We start from the raw sequence: 16,760 nt of genomic DNA, 5'->3' as shown, positions 1-16,760 counted from the left end.
TTCATCACCCACCCACCTGTGAGAAAGCGTAGACACCCAATAAGTGTTCTGAGCTGGGCCCCAAGGATTCCTTCTCCAGCTTCAGGCTCTCTTTCATTAGGCTTAGACGTTACCTCTTTGTCCTGGTTAAAGGATTATTGTGGCCCAATACCGCCAACACTCCTTGTATTTTCTGTTTGTGCATCTGGTAAAGTCTTTGTGTTTACTGATATCAGATGGTGGCTCCTGGCCCACATCTGAACCCCCGGGAACGGTCAGAAATGCAGCTTCTCAGGCTGCACCCCACAAACACCATGTCAGAAACTCCGGGGTGGAGACCAGTGGTCTGTGCTTTCTTTTGCTCTCCAGTGATGCACACACACACCCGAGTACCACCTGTACTTCCAAGCCTTCAGGTGATGTCACAGCAGTCCCAGCACACGAGTCATTAGGCACTAAATGAGGCTTCTGTGTACCTTCCATCCCAACTAGTCTCCATGTCTCTGGAGGGAAGGGACTGTTTCTTATCTGTATCATGCTCACAGTTGGCCATGACTTGGCATGCACACACAGTACTTAACACAGTATCTCCCAAACTCAAATAAAGATCAATGTGTTTAATGTCAACCATTCTTATGATTCCATCTTTCTGTAAATGTTTTCTTTTTAAATTAAAATTCTTTATTGTCTGAACTCTTTAGAAGTTCAGACAATAGAAGAAGCTGGTTTATCCCCACATGTTCCTCTCATGCTGTTTAATAGGATTATGTTACAAAAAGAGCTTCCCTGGTAGCTCAGCTGGTAAAGAACCCTCCTGTAATGTAGGAGACCCCGGTTCGATTCCTGGGTTGGCAGGATCCCCTGGAGGAGGGATGGGCTACCCACTTCAGTATTCTTGGGCTTCCCTAGTGGCTCAGATGGTAAAGAATCCGCCTGCAGTGTGGGAGACCTGGGTTCAATCCCTGGGTTGGGAAGATCCCCTGGAGAAGGGAATACCCATTCCAGTATTCTTGCCTGGAGAATTCCATGGATAGAGGAGCCTGGTAGGTTACAGTCCATGGGGTTGCAAAGAGTCAGACACAACTGAGTGACTTTAGTTACAAATAGGCTCACAGTTAACATGTGGTTATGTAATGACACAAAGATTCAAGTTGGCAGAACTTAGTATAGAAAAGCAATGCTATGTGGTTACTGAAATATAAATTCATGAAATGAAAAGTCTTACTAAACTACAGACAAGGTAAAAACTGGAATCTAGCAGGGACAATTTCAAACAGCAATACCTTTCCATCTTCCTGTTTTAAAGCGTCTTTACCTGAGGTGTGGTTGTGTGGTCAAGGAGATTCTCAGTGAGAGACAACAGCAAGGCATCCAGTTCATCTGCAGCATCCTGTGGGAGACAAGACACACAGATGTTAAGTGACCCACCGATCACCAGACAGGTTTTTCCATATCCTCGCAGTGTATAATTTGGACCCATGCCTGGCTGGTGTTAATCTTGAAACAAATGGGGACATTCAGGAGCCATAGCTTTCAGTGATTTCACTCGTGTTGGAGGGAACCTAGCCTACAGTCAGAACTTCAAAACACTCAAGGGTTTTGTGAATTTTCATAATTATTCCTTCTGGTAAGACTAAGACTTGGGTAGGGTTTAGGACTATCCTGGCTCTCAGCTCTTGAACTAGAGATGAGAGGTAAGAGGTTCAGCCAGCAAGAAACCAGCACGTAAGGAGAGGCCTGAACTCCCAGCGCTTCTTCATTCACACGTGTGTGTGCTCCAATGTTCACAAAGGAGTATAATGTAAATTTCCCCCATAAACATTATTTAATGCTCTTGTCTAATCAATATTTGAAGCACCTTATACAAACAGAGTTCTGTATAGCAGCGTGTGTATATGTGTTGGGGGGATGCATAGGAAGAATGTTAAAAGGATAAAAGATGGAACTCCAGTCTGGAAATAAGAGCAGTAAGCACCCAGGGTGTACCCTTTATTTATACGTTTCTGTCTATCTGTCCTCAGGCCATGGTACATCTCCAGTTCAGTGTTAACTGAATTTTAGTCCCACGTATGAAGTAACTGTCTGCTCCCTTCTCTCCTCTCCCTCCTCCTGTCCCACTCCTCCTTACCCTGTGGGACCTGATGAGCCCCGAAAGAGCCTGTGCATATCTCCACCACACGTATTAAAATTCTCTCTCCGACTGTACTACAAAGCAGCTTGAAAGAAGAGGCCATGTCTCAGTCATTTTTTAATTTTCAAAGCCTAGCATGCCATCCTGGTACACAATATGCAATAAATTTGGGGGATAAATGTCCTTCTCTGTTCCGAAACATGTCTGAGGTTCCACCTAATGATTTTCAATGATCAAACATGTCAATATATCATTTTAGGATTTTAATTAGCAGAAAGGAATCTCTGGATTGAAAATATTTTAGGTTCCTTTTTTAAAACCCCAAAGTTTTTTTGACTAGTGGGAATACAGGTAATTGCTAATGTTTTTCTTTTTATAAAATATTTGGTAAATTTCTATGATAAATGTGCTTTTGCAATACAAGTACAAATGGTTAACTGTTCCTTTACAAAACTAATTTGTTGTTTAAATAGCAAATTAAAACATTCCCAGGGCAATGAACTGGGTTTCCATGATTTCTGAACTGGTATGGGTGTGTGGGGCTTCCCAGGTGACTCAGGGGTAAAGAATCCGCCTGCAATGTAGGAGAGGCAGGTTCAGTCCTTGGGTCAGAAAGATCCCTTGGAGAAGGAAATGGGAAAGCACTCCAGTTTTCTTGCCTAAAAAATCCCATGGACAGAGGAGCCTGATGGGCGACAGTTCATGGGGTTGCAAAAAGACTCGGACACAAGTTAGCAACTAAACAACAATGGGTGTGTGACAAGTGGATACAAGAAAGGCAGGATTTGAGATAGGCTGGTTATAATACAACACAATTTCAGAATGTTACTTTTGATCAATCAATACTTATTTACTGCCTACCATGTGCAGTGTTCTGTTTCAAACACTAGGGAAGTAGAGTCAGCATACAGAAACCAAAAATAAGAGATCATCTAAAAAAACAAAATGACAACAAATAACTCAAAAATGGAGAAGAAACCCTGAGCTACTCTTGGGTTTGACAATAGGATCTGACAATAGGATTCTCCCTAGAGAAGCGAGGTTCAGTGCTTTTTTCACAGCTTAAGTTCTGGTGTCCATCAGAACTCACCAGATGTCCTGTATAACCAAGATTCAACTCAGTAGAATGTGAGGAGAAACCTTAAAAAGTGGCACTAATTGTTACCTTTAGAGCAGACCCACTTTCTGCAGGTGTGGTTCGCATCAGAGCCACAGAGTCTCCACGGACGGGCACAGGGTTTTCATTTAATTCAGCACTAGGAAGAGGAAAGGTATGTTCACATCATGAAGGACTGACAGAGGTGACACAGGAGTCACAAGCAGCCTTCTCAGGAAGAAGAAAAACGAACTCTTCAATTAGAAATTAGTCCTGCTTTCAACACACGAACTATCAACAAGAGATATCAAGAAAACAATCCCATTTAAAATTGCATTAAAAATTAAAATAAAAAAAATAAAATTGCATTAAAAATAATAAAATGTCTAGGAATAAAGCTAATCCAGGAGGTAAAAGACCTTTATTTTGAAAACCATATTCTGAAAACTGATGAAAGAATCTGAAGATGATGCAAAGAAACTGAAAGATATCCCATGTTCATGTGTTAGAAGAATTAACATTGCCAAATGTCCACACTATCCAAAGCTATCTACAGATTTAATGCAATCCCTTTCAAAATGCCTATCAGGCTTTTCACAGAACTAGGACAAGTAATCCTAAAATTTAGATGGAAACTTTGTTGTTGTTTAGTTGCTCAGTCGTATCTGACTCTGCAATCCCATGGACAGCAGCACGCCAGTCTTCCCTGTCCTTCACCATCTCCCTGAGTTTGCTCAAACTAAGGTCCAACAAGTCAGTGATGCCATCCAACCATCTCGTCCTCTGTCATCCCCTTCTCCTCCTGCCTTCAATCTTTCTCAGCATCAGGGTCTTTTCCAATGAGTCAGTTCTTCTCATCAGGTGACCAAAGTATTGGAGCTTCAGTTTCAGCATCAGTCTTTCCAATGAATATTCAGGACTGATTTCCTTTAGGACTGACTGGTTGGACCTCCTTCTAGTCCAAGGGACCCTCAAGAGTCTTCTCCAACACCATAGTTCAAAAGCATCAATTCTTCAGCGCTCAACTTTCTTTATGGTCAAACTCTCACATCCACACACGACTACTGGAAAAACCATAGCTTTGAGTATACAGAACTTTGTCAGTAAAGTAATATCTCTGCTTTTTAATATGCTGTCTATGTTGGTCATAGCTTTTCTTTCAAGGAGCAAGTGTCTTTTAATTTCATGGCTGCAGTCACCATCTGCAGTGATTTTGGAGCCCAAGAAAATAAAGCCTCTCACTGTTTCCCCATATACTTGCCATGAAGTGATGGGACTTCATGTGATCTTAGCTTTTTGAAAGTCGAGTTTTAAGCGAGCTTTTTCACTCTCCTCTTTCACTTTCATCAAGACACTCTTTTAGTTCCTTTTTGTTTTTTGCCATTAAAAGAGGTGGTGTCATCTCCATATCTGAGGTCATTGGTATTTCTCCTAGGAATCTTGATTCCAGTTTCTGCTTCATTCAGCCTGGCATTAGGCATGATATACTCTGCATATACGTTAAATAAGCAGGATGACAATAAACAGCCTTCATGTACTCCTTTCCCAATTTGAAATCAGTCCATTGTTTCATATCTGGTTCTGCTGCTTCTTGACCTGCATACAGGTTTCTCAGGAGTAGGTAAGGTGGTCTGGTATTCCCATCTCTTTTAAGAATTTTCCACAGTTTGTTGTGATCCACACAGTCAAAGGCTTTAGCATAGTCAATGAAGCAGATGTTTTTCTGGAATTCTTTTGCTTTTGATATGATCCAATGGATATCGGCATTGGATCTGGTTCCTCTGCCTTTTCTAAATTCAGCTTGAATATCTGGAAATTCTTGGTTCAGGACTGTTAAAGCCTAGCTTGGAGAATTTTGGGCATTACTTTGCTAGTGTGTGAAATTAGTTCAATTGTGTGGTAGTTTGAACATTCTTTGGCATTGCCTTTGGGATTGGAATGAAACCTGACCTTTTCCAGTCCTGTGGCCACTGCTGAGTTTTCCAAATCTGCTGGCATATTGAGTGCAGCACTTTCACAGCATTATGTTTTAGGATTTGAAATAGATCAGCTGGAATTCCATCACCTCCACTAGCTTTGTTTTTATTGATGCTTCTTCCTAAGGCCCACTTGACTTTGCACTCCAGGATGTCTGGCTCTAGGTGAGTGATCACATCATTGTGGTTATCTGGGTCATTAAGATCTTTTTTGTATAGTTCTTCCGTATATTCTTATCACCTCTTCTTAATATCTTCTGCTTCTGCTATGCCCATACCCATTATTGTAATATGTCCTTTATTGTGCCCATCTTGCATAAAATGTTCCCTTGGTATCTATCATTTTCTTGAAGAGATCTCTACTCTTTTCCATTCTATTGTTTTCCTCTACTTCTTTGCATTGATCACTGATGAAGGCTTTCTTATCTCTCCTTGCTATTCTTTGGAACTCTGCATTCAGATGGGTTTATCTTTCCTTTTCTCCTTTGCTTTTTGCTTCTCTTGTTTTCTCAGCTATTTGTAAGGCCTCGTCACACAACCATTTTACCTTTTTGCATTTCTTCTTTTTGGGGATAATTTTGATCACTGCCTCCTGTACAATGTTACGAACCTCCGTCCATAGTTCTTCAGGCACTCTGTCCGTCAAATCTAATCCCTTTAATCTATCTGTCTCTTCCATGGTATCATCATAAGGAATTTGATTTAGGTCATACCTGAATGTGGTCTAGTGGTTTTCCCTACTTTCTTCAATTTACATCTGAATTTTGCGATAAGGAGTTCATGATCTGAGCCACAGTCAGCTCCCAGTCTTGTTTTTTGCTGACTGTATAGAGCTTCTCCATCTTTAGCTGCAAAGAATATAATCAATCTGACTTCAGTACTGACCATCTGGTGATGCCCATGTGTACAGGCATCTCTTGTGACGTTGGAAGAGGGTGTTTGCTATGACCAGTGTGTTCACTTTGCAAAACGTTTGTCTTTGCCCTGCTTCATTTTGTACTGCACGGCCAAACTTGCGTGTTACTCCAGGAATCTCTTGACTTCCTACTTTTGCATTCCACTCCCCTCTGATGAAAAGGACATCTTTTTTTGGTGTTAGTTCTCGAAGCTCTTGTAGGTCTTCACAGAACTGTTCAGCTTCAGCTTCTTTGGCATTAGTGGTTGGGGCATAAAATTTATATGGAAATTTATATGAAGGACCCCAAATTGCCAAAGTAACCCTGAGAAAAAAAGAATACAGCTAGAGGAATCACACTCCTGACCTCAAGTTATACCATAAAGCTACAGTAATCAAAATAGTATAGCATTGGCATAAAAACAGACACACAGATCAATGGAACAGAATAGATAGCCCAGAAATAAAGCCATGCACTTTTGGTCAATTAAGCCAAAATAAAGGAAGCAAGAACATACAGTAGGGAAGAGACAGTCTTTTCAATAACAACAGCTGGAGACCTGGACAGCTGCATGTAAAAATGAAATTAGAACATCTCATACCACACACAAAAATAAACTCAAAATAGATTAAAAAATAAAGTAAGACCAGAAACCATAAAACTCATAGAAAACACAAGCAGAACGGTCTTTGACATAAAATGTAACAATATTTTCTTTGGATCTGTCTCAAAGCAAAGGAAACAAAAGCAAAAATATAAACAATCAGATCTAATTAAACTTAAAAGCTTTTGTGGTACAAAGGAAACCATTGACAAAATGAAGATAACAGAATGAAAAAAAAATCTACAAATGATATGACCAATATGGGGTTAATACTCAAAATACATAAATGGCTCAAACAACTTAATATTTAATAAAAATAAACAAACCAATAAAAAGTGGGCAAAGGGGTGGTGGGGGGGAAGTGGGCAAAAGATGTGACAGACATTTTTCCAAAGAAGATATATACAAATAGAAAACAGGCACATGAAAAGATACTCAACATCACTGATCATCAGAGAAATGCAAACCAAACCCCCAGTGAGACATCACCTCACACCTGTCAGCATGGCTACCATTAAAAAGAACATAAATTACAAATGCTGGCAAGGATGTGGGAATTCCCTTTGGTGAGAATTCCCTGTTGGTGGGAATGGAAGCTGGTGCAGCCACTATGGCAAAGAGTATGGCAGCTCCTCAAAAAAAACAAAATGGAACTACTGTATGATCCAGCAATTCTGAGTGTATATCTGAAGAAAAAAAAACACTAATTTAACAAGATACGTGTACCCCCCCCCCCAGGGTTTATAGTAGGGTTATTTACAATAACTAAGATATAGAAGTAACCTAAGTGTTCACCAAGATGAATGGATAAAGAAAATGTGATGTATATATATGTAATGGAATATTACTCAGCCATAAAAAGAATGAAAAATTGCAACAACATGGATGCACCTAGAGGGTATTATGTTTAGTGAAATAAGTCAGACAGAGAAAGACAAATACTATATTTTATCATTTACATGTGAAATCTAAAAAATAAACAAACAAATGAATATACAAGTGAAGTAAGTCAGAAACAAATTTGCAGATATAAAGAACTAGGGGTTACCAGTGAGATAAGGTAAGTGAGGAGGGAGTGGGTAGTGGTAGGAAATCAATAAACAGAAACTACTATGTACAAAAGACGCTTACTCCTTGGAAGGAAAGTTATGACCAACCTAGACAGCATATTAAAAAGCAGAGACATTACTTTGCCAACAAAGGTCCGTCTAGTCAAGGCTATGGTTTTTCCAGTGGTCATGTATGGATGTGAGAGTTGGACTATCAAGAAAGCTGAGCACAGAAGAATTGATGCTTTTAAACTGTGGTGTTGGAGAAGACTCTTGAGTGTCCCTTGGACTGCAAGGAGATCCAACCAGTCCATCCTAAAGGAGATCAGTTCTGGGTGTTCATTGGAAGGACTGATGTTGAAGCTGAAACTCCAATACTTTGGCCACCTCATGTGAAGAGCTGACTCATTGGAAAAGCCCCTGATGCTGGGAAAGATTGAGGGCAGGAAGAGAAGGGGACGACAGAGGATGAGATGGTGGGATGGCATCACCGACTCAATGGATATGGGTTTGGGTAAACTCTGGGAGTTGGTGATGGACAAGGAGGCCTGGTGTGCTGCAGTCCATGGGGTCACAGAGCCAGACACGACTGAGCAACTGAACTATGTATAAAATACATAAGTTACAAGAATATTAATATAACCAATAATTTATAATAAATGTAAAAATAGAATATAATCCATAAAAATATTTAATCATTACATTGTACACCTAAAACAAATATAATATTGTAAATCAGTGAATAAGAATCCTGAGGCCAAACCAAAAAATTTTTTAAAAAAAGAGAGATTAGTTCTAGGTAGTTTACACTGCTACAAAACACAGAAAGCAGATGAAAAAATCCTTACAACATATGTGTATATGGAAGAACATGTACAATGTTAATTTGTAACAAGTATTTGTCCTTTAATAAAAGAATGAATATACTGTGGCAGTTAAAATGAAGAAACCATGGGCTTCTCTGGCAGCCCAGTGGTTAGGAATCTGCCTCGAAATGTAGGGAACACCAGTTTGATCCCTGATCCAGGAAGATCCCACATGCCACACAGCAACAAAGCCCATGTGCCACAACCGCTGAGCCTGTGTCCTGGAGCCTGAGAGTCACAACTGCTGAGCCCATGTGCAGTGACTCCTGAGCCCGTGTGCAATGACTGAGCCCGTGTGCAATGACTGAGCCCGTGTGCAGCGACTCCTGAGCCCGTGTGCAATGACTGAGCCCGTGTGCAATGACTGAGCCCGTGTGCAATGACTGAGCCCGTGTGCAGCGACTCCTGAGCCCGTGTGCAATGACTGAGCCCGTGTGCAATGACTGAGCCCGTGTGCAATGACTGAGCCCGTGTGCAATGACTGAGCCCGTGTGCAGCGACTCCTGAGCCCGTGTGCAATGACTAAGCCCGTGTGCAATGACTGAGCCCATGTGCAATGACTGAGCCCGTGTGCAATGACTGAGCCCGTGTGCAATGACTGAGCCCGTGTGCAATGACTCCTGAGCCCGTGTGCAACGACTCCTGAGGCCGTGTGCAATGACTGAGCCCGTGTGCAATGACTGAGCCCGTGTGCAATGACTGAGCCCGTGTGCAATGACTGAGCCCGTGTGCAACGACTGAGCCCGTGTGCAATGACTGAGCCCGTGTGCAATGACTGAGCCCGTGTGCAATGACTGAGCCCGTGTGCAATGACTGAGCCCGTGTGCAATGACTGAGCCCGTGTGCAATGACTGAGCCCGTGTGCAGCGACTCCTGAGCCCGTGTGCAACGACTCCTGAGGCCGTGTGCAATGACTGAGCCCGTGTGCAATGACTGAGCCCGTGTGCAATGACTCCTGAGCCCGTGTGCAACGACTCCTGAGGCCGTGTGCAATGACTGAGCCCGTGTGCAATGACTGAGCCCGTGTGCAATGACTGAGCCCGTGTGCAATGACTGAGCCCGTGTGCAATGACTCCTGAGCCCGTGTGCAATGACTCCTGAGCCCGTGTGCAACGACTCCTGAGGCCGTGTGCAATGACTCCTGAGCCCGTGTGCAATGACTGAGCCCGTGTGCAGCGACTCCTGAGCCCGTGTGCAATGACTGAGCCCGTGTGCAATGACTGAGCCCGTGTGCAGCGACTCCTGAGCCCGTGTGCAATGACTAAGCCCGTGTGCAATGACTGAGCCTGTGTGCAATGACTGAGCCCGTGTGCAATGACTGAGCCCGTGTGCAATGACTGAGCCCGTGTGCAATGACTGAGCCCGTGTGCAGCGACTCCTGAGCCCGTGTGCAACGACTCCTGAGGCCGTGTGCAATGACTGAGCCCGTGTGCAATGACTGAGCCCGTGTGCAATGACTGAGCCCGTGTGCAGCGACTCCTGAGCCCGTGTGCAACGACTCCTGAGCCCGTGTGCAATGACTGAGCCCGTGTGCAATGACTGAGCCCGTGTGCAATGACTGAGCCCGTGTGCAATGACTGAGCCCGTGTGCAGCGACTCCTGAGCCCGTGTGCAACGACTCCTGAGGCCGTGTGCAATGACTGAGCCCGTGTGCAATGACTGAGCCCGTGTGCAATGACTCCTGAGCCCGTGTGCAACGACTCCTGAGGCCGTGTGCAATGACTGAGCCCGTGTGCAATGACTGAGCCCGTGTGCAATGACTGAGCCCGTGTGCAATGACTCCTGAGCCCGTGTGCAATGACTCCTGAGCCCGTGTGCAACGACTCCTGAGGCCGTGTGCAATGACTCCTGAGCCCGTGTGCAATGACTGAGCCCGTGTGCAGCGACTCCTGAGCCCGTGTGCAATGACTGAGCCCGTGTGCAATGACTGAGCCCGTGTGCAGCGACTCCTGAGCCCGTGTGCAATGACTAAGCCCGTGTGCAATGACTGAGCCTGTGTGCAATGACTGAGCCCGTGTGCAATGACTGAGCCCGTGTGCAATGACTGAGCCCGTGTGCAACGACTCCTGAGCCCGTGTGCAATGACTGAGCCCGTGTGCAATGACTGAGCCCGTGTGCAGCGACTCCTGAGCCCGTGTGCAATGACTGAGCCCGTGTGCAATGACTGAGCCCGTGTGCAATGACTGAGCCCGTGTGCAATGACTGAGCCCGTGTGCAATGACTGAGCCCGTGTGCAATGACTGAGCCCGTGTGCAGCGACGACTGAGCCCGTGTGCAATGACTGAGCCCGTGTGCAATGACTGAGCCCGTGTGCAATGACTGAGCCCGTGTGCAATGACTGAGCCCGTGTGCAATGACTGAGCCCGTGTGCAATGACTCCTGAGCCCGTGTGCAATGACTCCTGAGCCCGTGTGCAACGACTCCTGAGGCCGTGTGCAATGACTGAGCCCGTGTGCAATGACTGAGCCCGTGTGCAATGACTGAGCCCGTGTGCAATGACTCCTGAGCCCGTGTGCAATGACTGAGCCCGTGTGCAGCGACTCCTGAGCCCGTGTGCAATGACTGAGCCCGTGTGCAACGACTCCTGAGCCCGTGTGCAATGACTGAGCCCGTGTGCAATGACTGAGCCCGTGTGCAGCGACTCCTGAGCCCGTGTGCAATGACTAAGCCCGTGTGCAATGACTGAGCCCGTGTGCAATGACTGAGCCCGTGTGCAATGACTGAGCCCGTGTGCAATGACTGAGCCCGTGTGCAATGACTGAGCCCGTGTGCAATGACTGAGCCCGTGTGCAATGACTCCTGAGCCCGTGTGCAATGACTGAGCCCGTGTGCAATGACTGAGCCCGTGTGCAGCGACTCCTGAGCCCGTGTGCAATGACTAAGCCCGTGTGCAATGACTGAGCCTGTGTGCAATGACTGAGCCCGTGTGCAATGACTGAGCCCGTGTGCAATGACTGAGCCCGTGTGCAATGACTGAGCCCATGTGCAATGACTGAGCCCGTGTGCAATGACTGAGCCCGTGTGCAATGACTGAGCCCGTGTGCAATGACTGAGCCCGTGTGCAATGACTGAGCCCATGTGCAATGACTGAGCCCGTGTGCAATGACTGAGCCCGTGTGCAGTGACTCCTGAGCCCGTGTGCAATGACTGAGCCCATGTGCAATGACTGAGCCCATGTGCAATGACTGAGCCCGTGTGCAATGACTGAGCCCGTGTGCAGCGACTCCTGAGCCCGTGTGCAATGACTGAGCCCGTGTGCAATGACTGAGCCCATGTGCAATGACTGAGCCCGTGTGCAATGACTGAGCCCGTGTGCAGCGACTCCTGAGCCCGTGTGCAATGACTGAGCCCGTGTGCAATGACTGAGCCCATGTGCAATGACTGAGCCCGTGTGCAATGACTGAGCCCGTGTGCAGCGACTCCTGAGCCCGTGCTCTACAGCAAAAAAAGCCGCTGCAGTGAGAGGTCTGTGCACCACAACCAGAGTAACCCCACTCACTGCAACTAGAGAGCCCGTGCGCAGCAATGGAGACCCCCAGCACAGCCAAAAGTAAATAAATACATCAATCTTCCAATGTTGGTGGGAATGTAAACAATGCTGTCACCACAGAAACCAGTGTGGAGATTCCTTAAAAAACTAGGAATAAAACTACAACATGACCCAGAAATACCACTTCTAGGCATATACCTGAGGAAACCAGAATTGAAGACACGTGTACCCCCAGTGTTCACTGCAGCACTATTTACAACAGCCAGGACACGGAAGCAACTCAGATGTCCATCAACAGATGAGTGGATAAAGAAGCTCTGGTACATAGATACAATGGAATAGTACTCAGCCATAAAAAGGAACACATTTGAGTCCATTCTAATAAGGTGGATGAACCTAGAGCCTATTACACAGAGTGAAGTAAGTCAGAAAGAGAAAAACAAATACTGTATATTAATGCACATACACGGAATGTAGAAAGACGGGACCGATGAACCTACTGGCAGGGCAGCAATGGAGACGCAGACGTGGATAACAGACTATGGACACGGGTGGCAGGGGGGAAGGGGAGGGTGAGACAGATGGAGACAGCCCCACGGAACCACAGACACCATCACATAAAACAGACAGCCAGTGGAAATTTCCTGTCTGACTCAGGGAACTCAAACCAGGGCTCTGTAAGAACCTAGAGGGGTGGGGGAAGGTGGGAGGGAGGGCCCAGAGGGAGGAGACATGTGTATATCTATGGCCAATTTATGTCCATGTATGGCAGAAACCAAAGCAATATTATAAAGCAATTATCCTTCAATAAAAAAATTAATTTTTAAAAAAGAATATGAAGAAACCATGGATAATTTTTTTAAATTCAGATATATCAAAACAAAAACCACTGAATTGTACACTGTAAATGGGTTAACTGCATTGCATAGTATTTGAATTGTATCTTAATAAAGCTGTTACTACAAAAACAAATGATCTGAACAGAAATTTCTCCAAAGCAGAAAAGATGTTCAATATCATTATTATTTTTTTAATTGGAGGATAATTGCTTTATGATGTTGGGTTGGTTTCTGCCATACAGTAACATCAGTACACTTAAGGTAAATGAAAATTAGAACCACATAGAGTTTTGTGGTTCATACTCACTGGGATGGGTATAATTTTTAAAATGGAGAATAAACAACATTGGCAAGGATATGGAGAAACAGAAATGATCATACATTGTAGGCGGGACTGGAAAATGCCACAGCTGCCTTGGAAGACAGGTCCTCAGTACGCTAAAAATACTTACCACATGACTGAGCAACAACCCTCCTGGGCACACATTAAAGAGAACTGAAAGCAAGTCTACAAATTTTTTGTATGTAAATGTTCAAGAATGACCTTATTCAAAATAGCCACAAAGTAGAAATAACAAGGGCTTCCCAGGTGGCTCAGTGGTAAAGAATTCACCTGCCAGTGCAGGAGAGGCAGGTTCCATCCCTGGGTCGGGAAGATCCCCTGGAGAAGGAAACAGCAACCCACTCCAGTATTCTTGCCTGGGAAATCCCATGCACAGAGCCCGGCAAGGTAGAGTCCATGGGGTTGCAAAAAGAGCTGGACATGACTTAGAGATTAAACAACAAACAATGGAAATGTCCATCGACACATGGATAAACAAAATATGGCATATCTACACAATGGACTATTATTCAGCTATGAAGTACCAAAACATACTACATGGGTACACCTTGAAAACATTATGCTAAATGAAAAAAGTCAGACACATATTTGTACAATTCCAGTTATATGAACCACCCAAAGTAGGAAAATCCAGTACAGGCAGAAAGCAGATGGATGGCTGCCAGGTACTGGACGAGGAAATGGAGAGACTCATACGGGGAGAATGCTTCTTTTAGGTGTGATGCCAGTATTATGGAATTAATAGTGGTAAGGGCTGCACAACTCTGTCAAAGTACTAACAAGCACTAAGTCACACACCTATAAAGTGTAAATGCACGGGAACTACAACTTTATAAAAAGGATGAAAGAAAAATGATCTAAATCTACTAGAGCAAAATAGGAAAATGTGACAAAGCTTGACATCTGGTGCACAGATATGTATTATGCAATCTCTACAGCTTTCTTATGCCTGAAATATTCCCTTTTAGAAAGGGGGTACAGCAATTTTTTAAAAGTCTAGTATGGCAAGGGGAAGAAAAATCAGAGTAACTGGAAAAAAAGACCCAGAAACAGACCCAAGTTTATATACAAGTATATACGAACATGAGTATTATTTAAAGCAGGGGTCCCCAACCTCTGGGATCTAATGCCTGCTGATCTGAGACAGAACTGATGTAATAATAACAGAAATAAAGTGAACAATAAATGTAATGGGCTTGAATCATCCTGAAACCATCCCCCCTACCCCTGGTCCATGAAAAAACTGTCTTCCATGGAATTGGTCCCTGGAGCCAAAAAGGTTGGGGATTTCTGCTTTAAAGGATCCATCTCAAATGCTGGAAGGAAAATAGATGATCAGAACACCAACAGCCATGAAGAGAAATAAATGTGGAAGTTGGATATTCTAACATCTTTCCAGCTTCAGTGAAATTTCTGATAAACAACTGGGTAGTTACATCTTCATTATTCCCCTCTTCACAAAAAAAGTTTATGATGAGGTTACTCTAAAAGGCTTCAATAATAACAGTATTAAAAATGTTGTGGGCAAGGGACTTCCCTGGTGGTCCAGTGGTAAAGAGTCCACCTTGCAAGCAAGGAGACTCAGGTTTGATCGCCGGTTAGGGAACTAAGACCTCACATGCCACAGGGCAACGGAACCCATGTGCTGCAACGACTGAAGCCCACAGACCGCAACTAGTGAGTCCATGTGCTGCACTGAAAGATCCCACCTAACAAGACAAAGATCCTTCATGCTGCAACTAGGACCTGATGCAGCAAAATAAAGCAATAATTTTTAAAGGATGTGGGAAACTTAATTTATTAGAATTAATTAAAAGGTTAAGCTGGAATTCCAGTTGTACCCTGATCACCAATGAGTACGTTTGCTGAGTACTAACTGTAAAGTCCTCTATACAAAGCATGCACTTAAGTGTTATGTTGATGACAGCACCTGAAGAGCATTAATCAGAATATTCACTCAACAACGTTTAGCACCAACTAAGCACAGAACACTGGACACAAAGAGATGAACGAAACAAACCGGCATAGAGCAGGGGGCAGAAATCTAGTAAGATAAATAAATGGTGTAACAGTCAACGAGAAAAGACGCAGAAAGAACTCAGAGGGAACCGTGAAGACACCTGCGTGCATCACGTGAGAGCCTGTAGAAACAAAGTTTGTAGAAACAACCCACTGTGCTGACAGCGTGGCACCAAGACTGCTGCCACACCGGAGAGACGCCGCACGTGCTCCTCAGCAGGCCCCTTACAACACTGACACTGTCCTCACAGGTTTCAATCAGCTGAAGAAGGACGGGACTGAAAAAGACTAATTAGGAGTAGCTTCAAATGATCTAAAAGTAGGGCTTAAGAAGCTATGCATTAGTGGACAGAAGAGTGAGTCAAACTCTTTCAAATAGATATTCCGACACCATGTGGTCACAGACTTGAAAAGAGGGGAAAAAAGCACCTCCAAAGAAAGGTAAGAGGAAAAGAGCATCAGTTTACTCCCATCTCCCCAGTACTGTACCTGTCTGTGGAAGCATCCTGAACACGGGCATTTTTATGACTTAAGAAGCGATCTTCTCTTGCAACCTAAGAAAAGGAAATCACAAAAATTAAATCTCTATCGATGATACTAAAGAAAGAAGAAATTTATATTCCTTTGCAGTAAAAATTGAAACACCAGTTTCCTTCTGTTCTAGAAAGAGGCAATCACAGCTCATCCATGCAATATCAGTTAACTGCACCCAGTGCAGTCCTATTCACACCTGAACTCACACACCACGTGCCCATTTCAATACAAAGGTATGCAAATCCATACGCTTTACTAGACAGCTCTCCATGATTTAAGACACCACCGTATGTTGGTCAATATACACAGAATCCAAGAAGATTCAATGCCAGAATTTTTCAAATTTATCACAAGAAGAAATAGATGTTAAGCTGTGTATTTGGCTTTTTATTTTTCCCTGAATATTTCAGAAGAGAATTCTAAAAAATCTTTCTGAAGAAGTCAGTTTTTCCCTTAATTTTATTGAGATATCATTTACATACAGCAAAATGCCACATGTTTTAAATGTATGATGATGAGTTCTGAAAAATATACAGGGGTACCTAATCAACACTACAATCAACATACATAACATGTCCACTGCCCCCAAATGTTCCCTTGAGGTTTCCAATGCAATCCCATCAAAAACCCACACATGTAGCCAGCCATGATCTGGACTTTTTTTTGGCCTGCAGGTTTCTGTTGCTGCGTGCAGGCTTTCTCCAGCTGCAGTGACCGTGGGCTACTCTTCGTTGCAGCGCATGGACTTCTCGTGGTGGCTTCCCTTGTGGAGCACAGGCTCCTAGGTACGTGGGCTTCAGTAGCTGCAGCACTATAGTTGCATATAAATGGATTTATAACACCTGTCTTCTGTGCTTCCCTCTTTAGAGAGGCATGATGTTTTTGAGGTTCACCCATGGTGTTGCATGCATCAACATATTCCTTTTTATATGCTCAGT

At 44.1% G+C, this 16,760-nt stretch overlaps 1 protein-coding gene across 5 annotated transcripts in view; it reads right to left on the bottom strand.

The window, feature by feature from the left end:
- Positions 1-16,760, bottom strand: part of EPB41L5 (erythrocyte membrane protein band 4.1 like 5) — a 156,925-nt gene that overhangs the window by 12,168 nt on the left and 127,997 nt on the right. For all 5 annotated transcript variants that reach the window (XM_043894711.1, XM_043894712.1, XM_043894715.1 and 2 more), the window contains 3 exons: positions 15,778-15,842; positions 3,276-3,366; positions 1,295-1,369 (listed from right to left, as the gene is read on the bottom strand). In XM_043894711.1, coding sequence (XP_043750646.1) covers positions 1,295-1,369; positions 3,276-3,366; positions 15,778-15,842 — 231 coding nt within the window. The remainder of the gene's footprint in view (positions 1-1,294; positions 1,370-3,275; positions 3,367-15,777; positions 15,843-16,760) is intronic.

The sequence above is a fragment of the Cervus elaphus genome, chromosome 33 (genome assembly GCF_910594005.1).
Source record: "Cervus elaphus chromosome 33, mCerEla1.1, whole genome shotgun sequence".
Taxonomy (NCBI): Eukaryota; Metazoa; Chordata; class Mammalia; order Artiodactyla; family Cervidae; genus Cervus; species Cervus elaphus.
The sequence above is the reverse complement of the archived record's forward strand: the minus strand, read 5'-3'. Positions and strand labels throughout refer to the sequence as shown.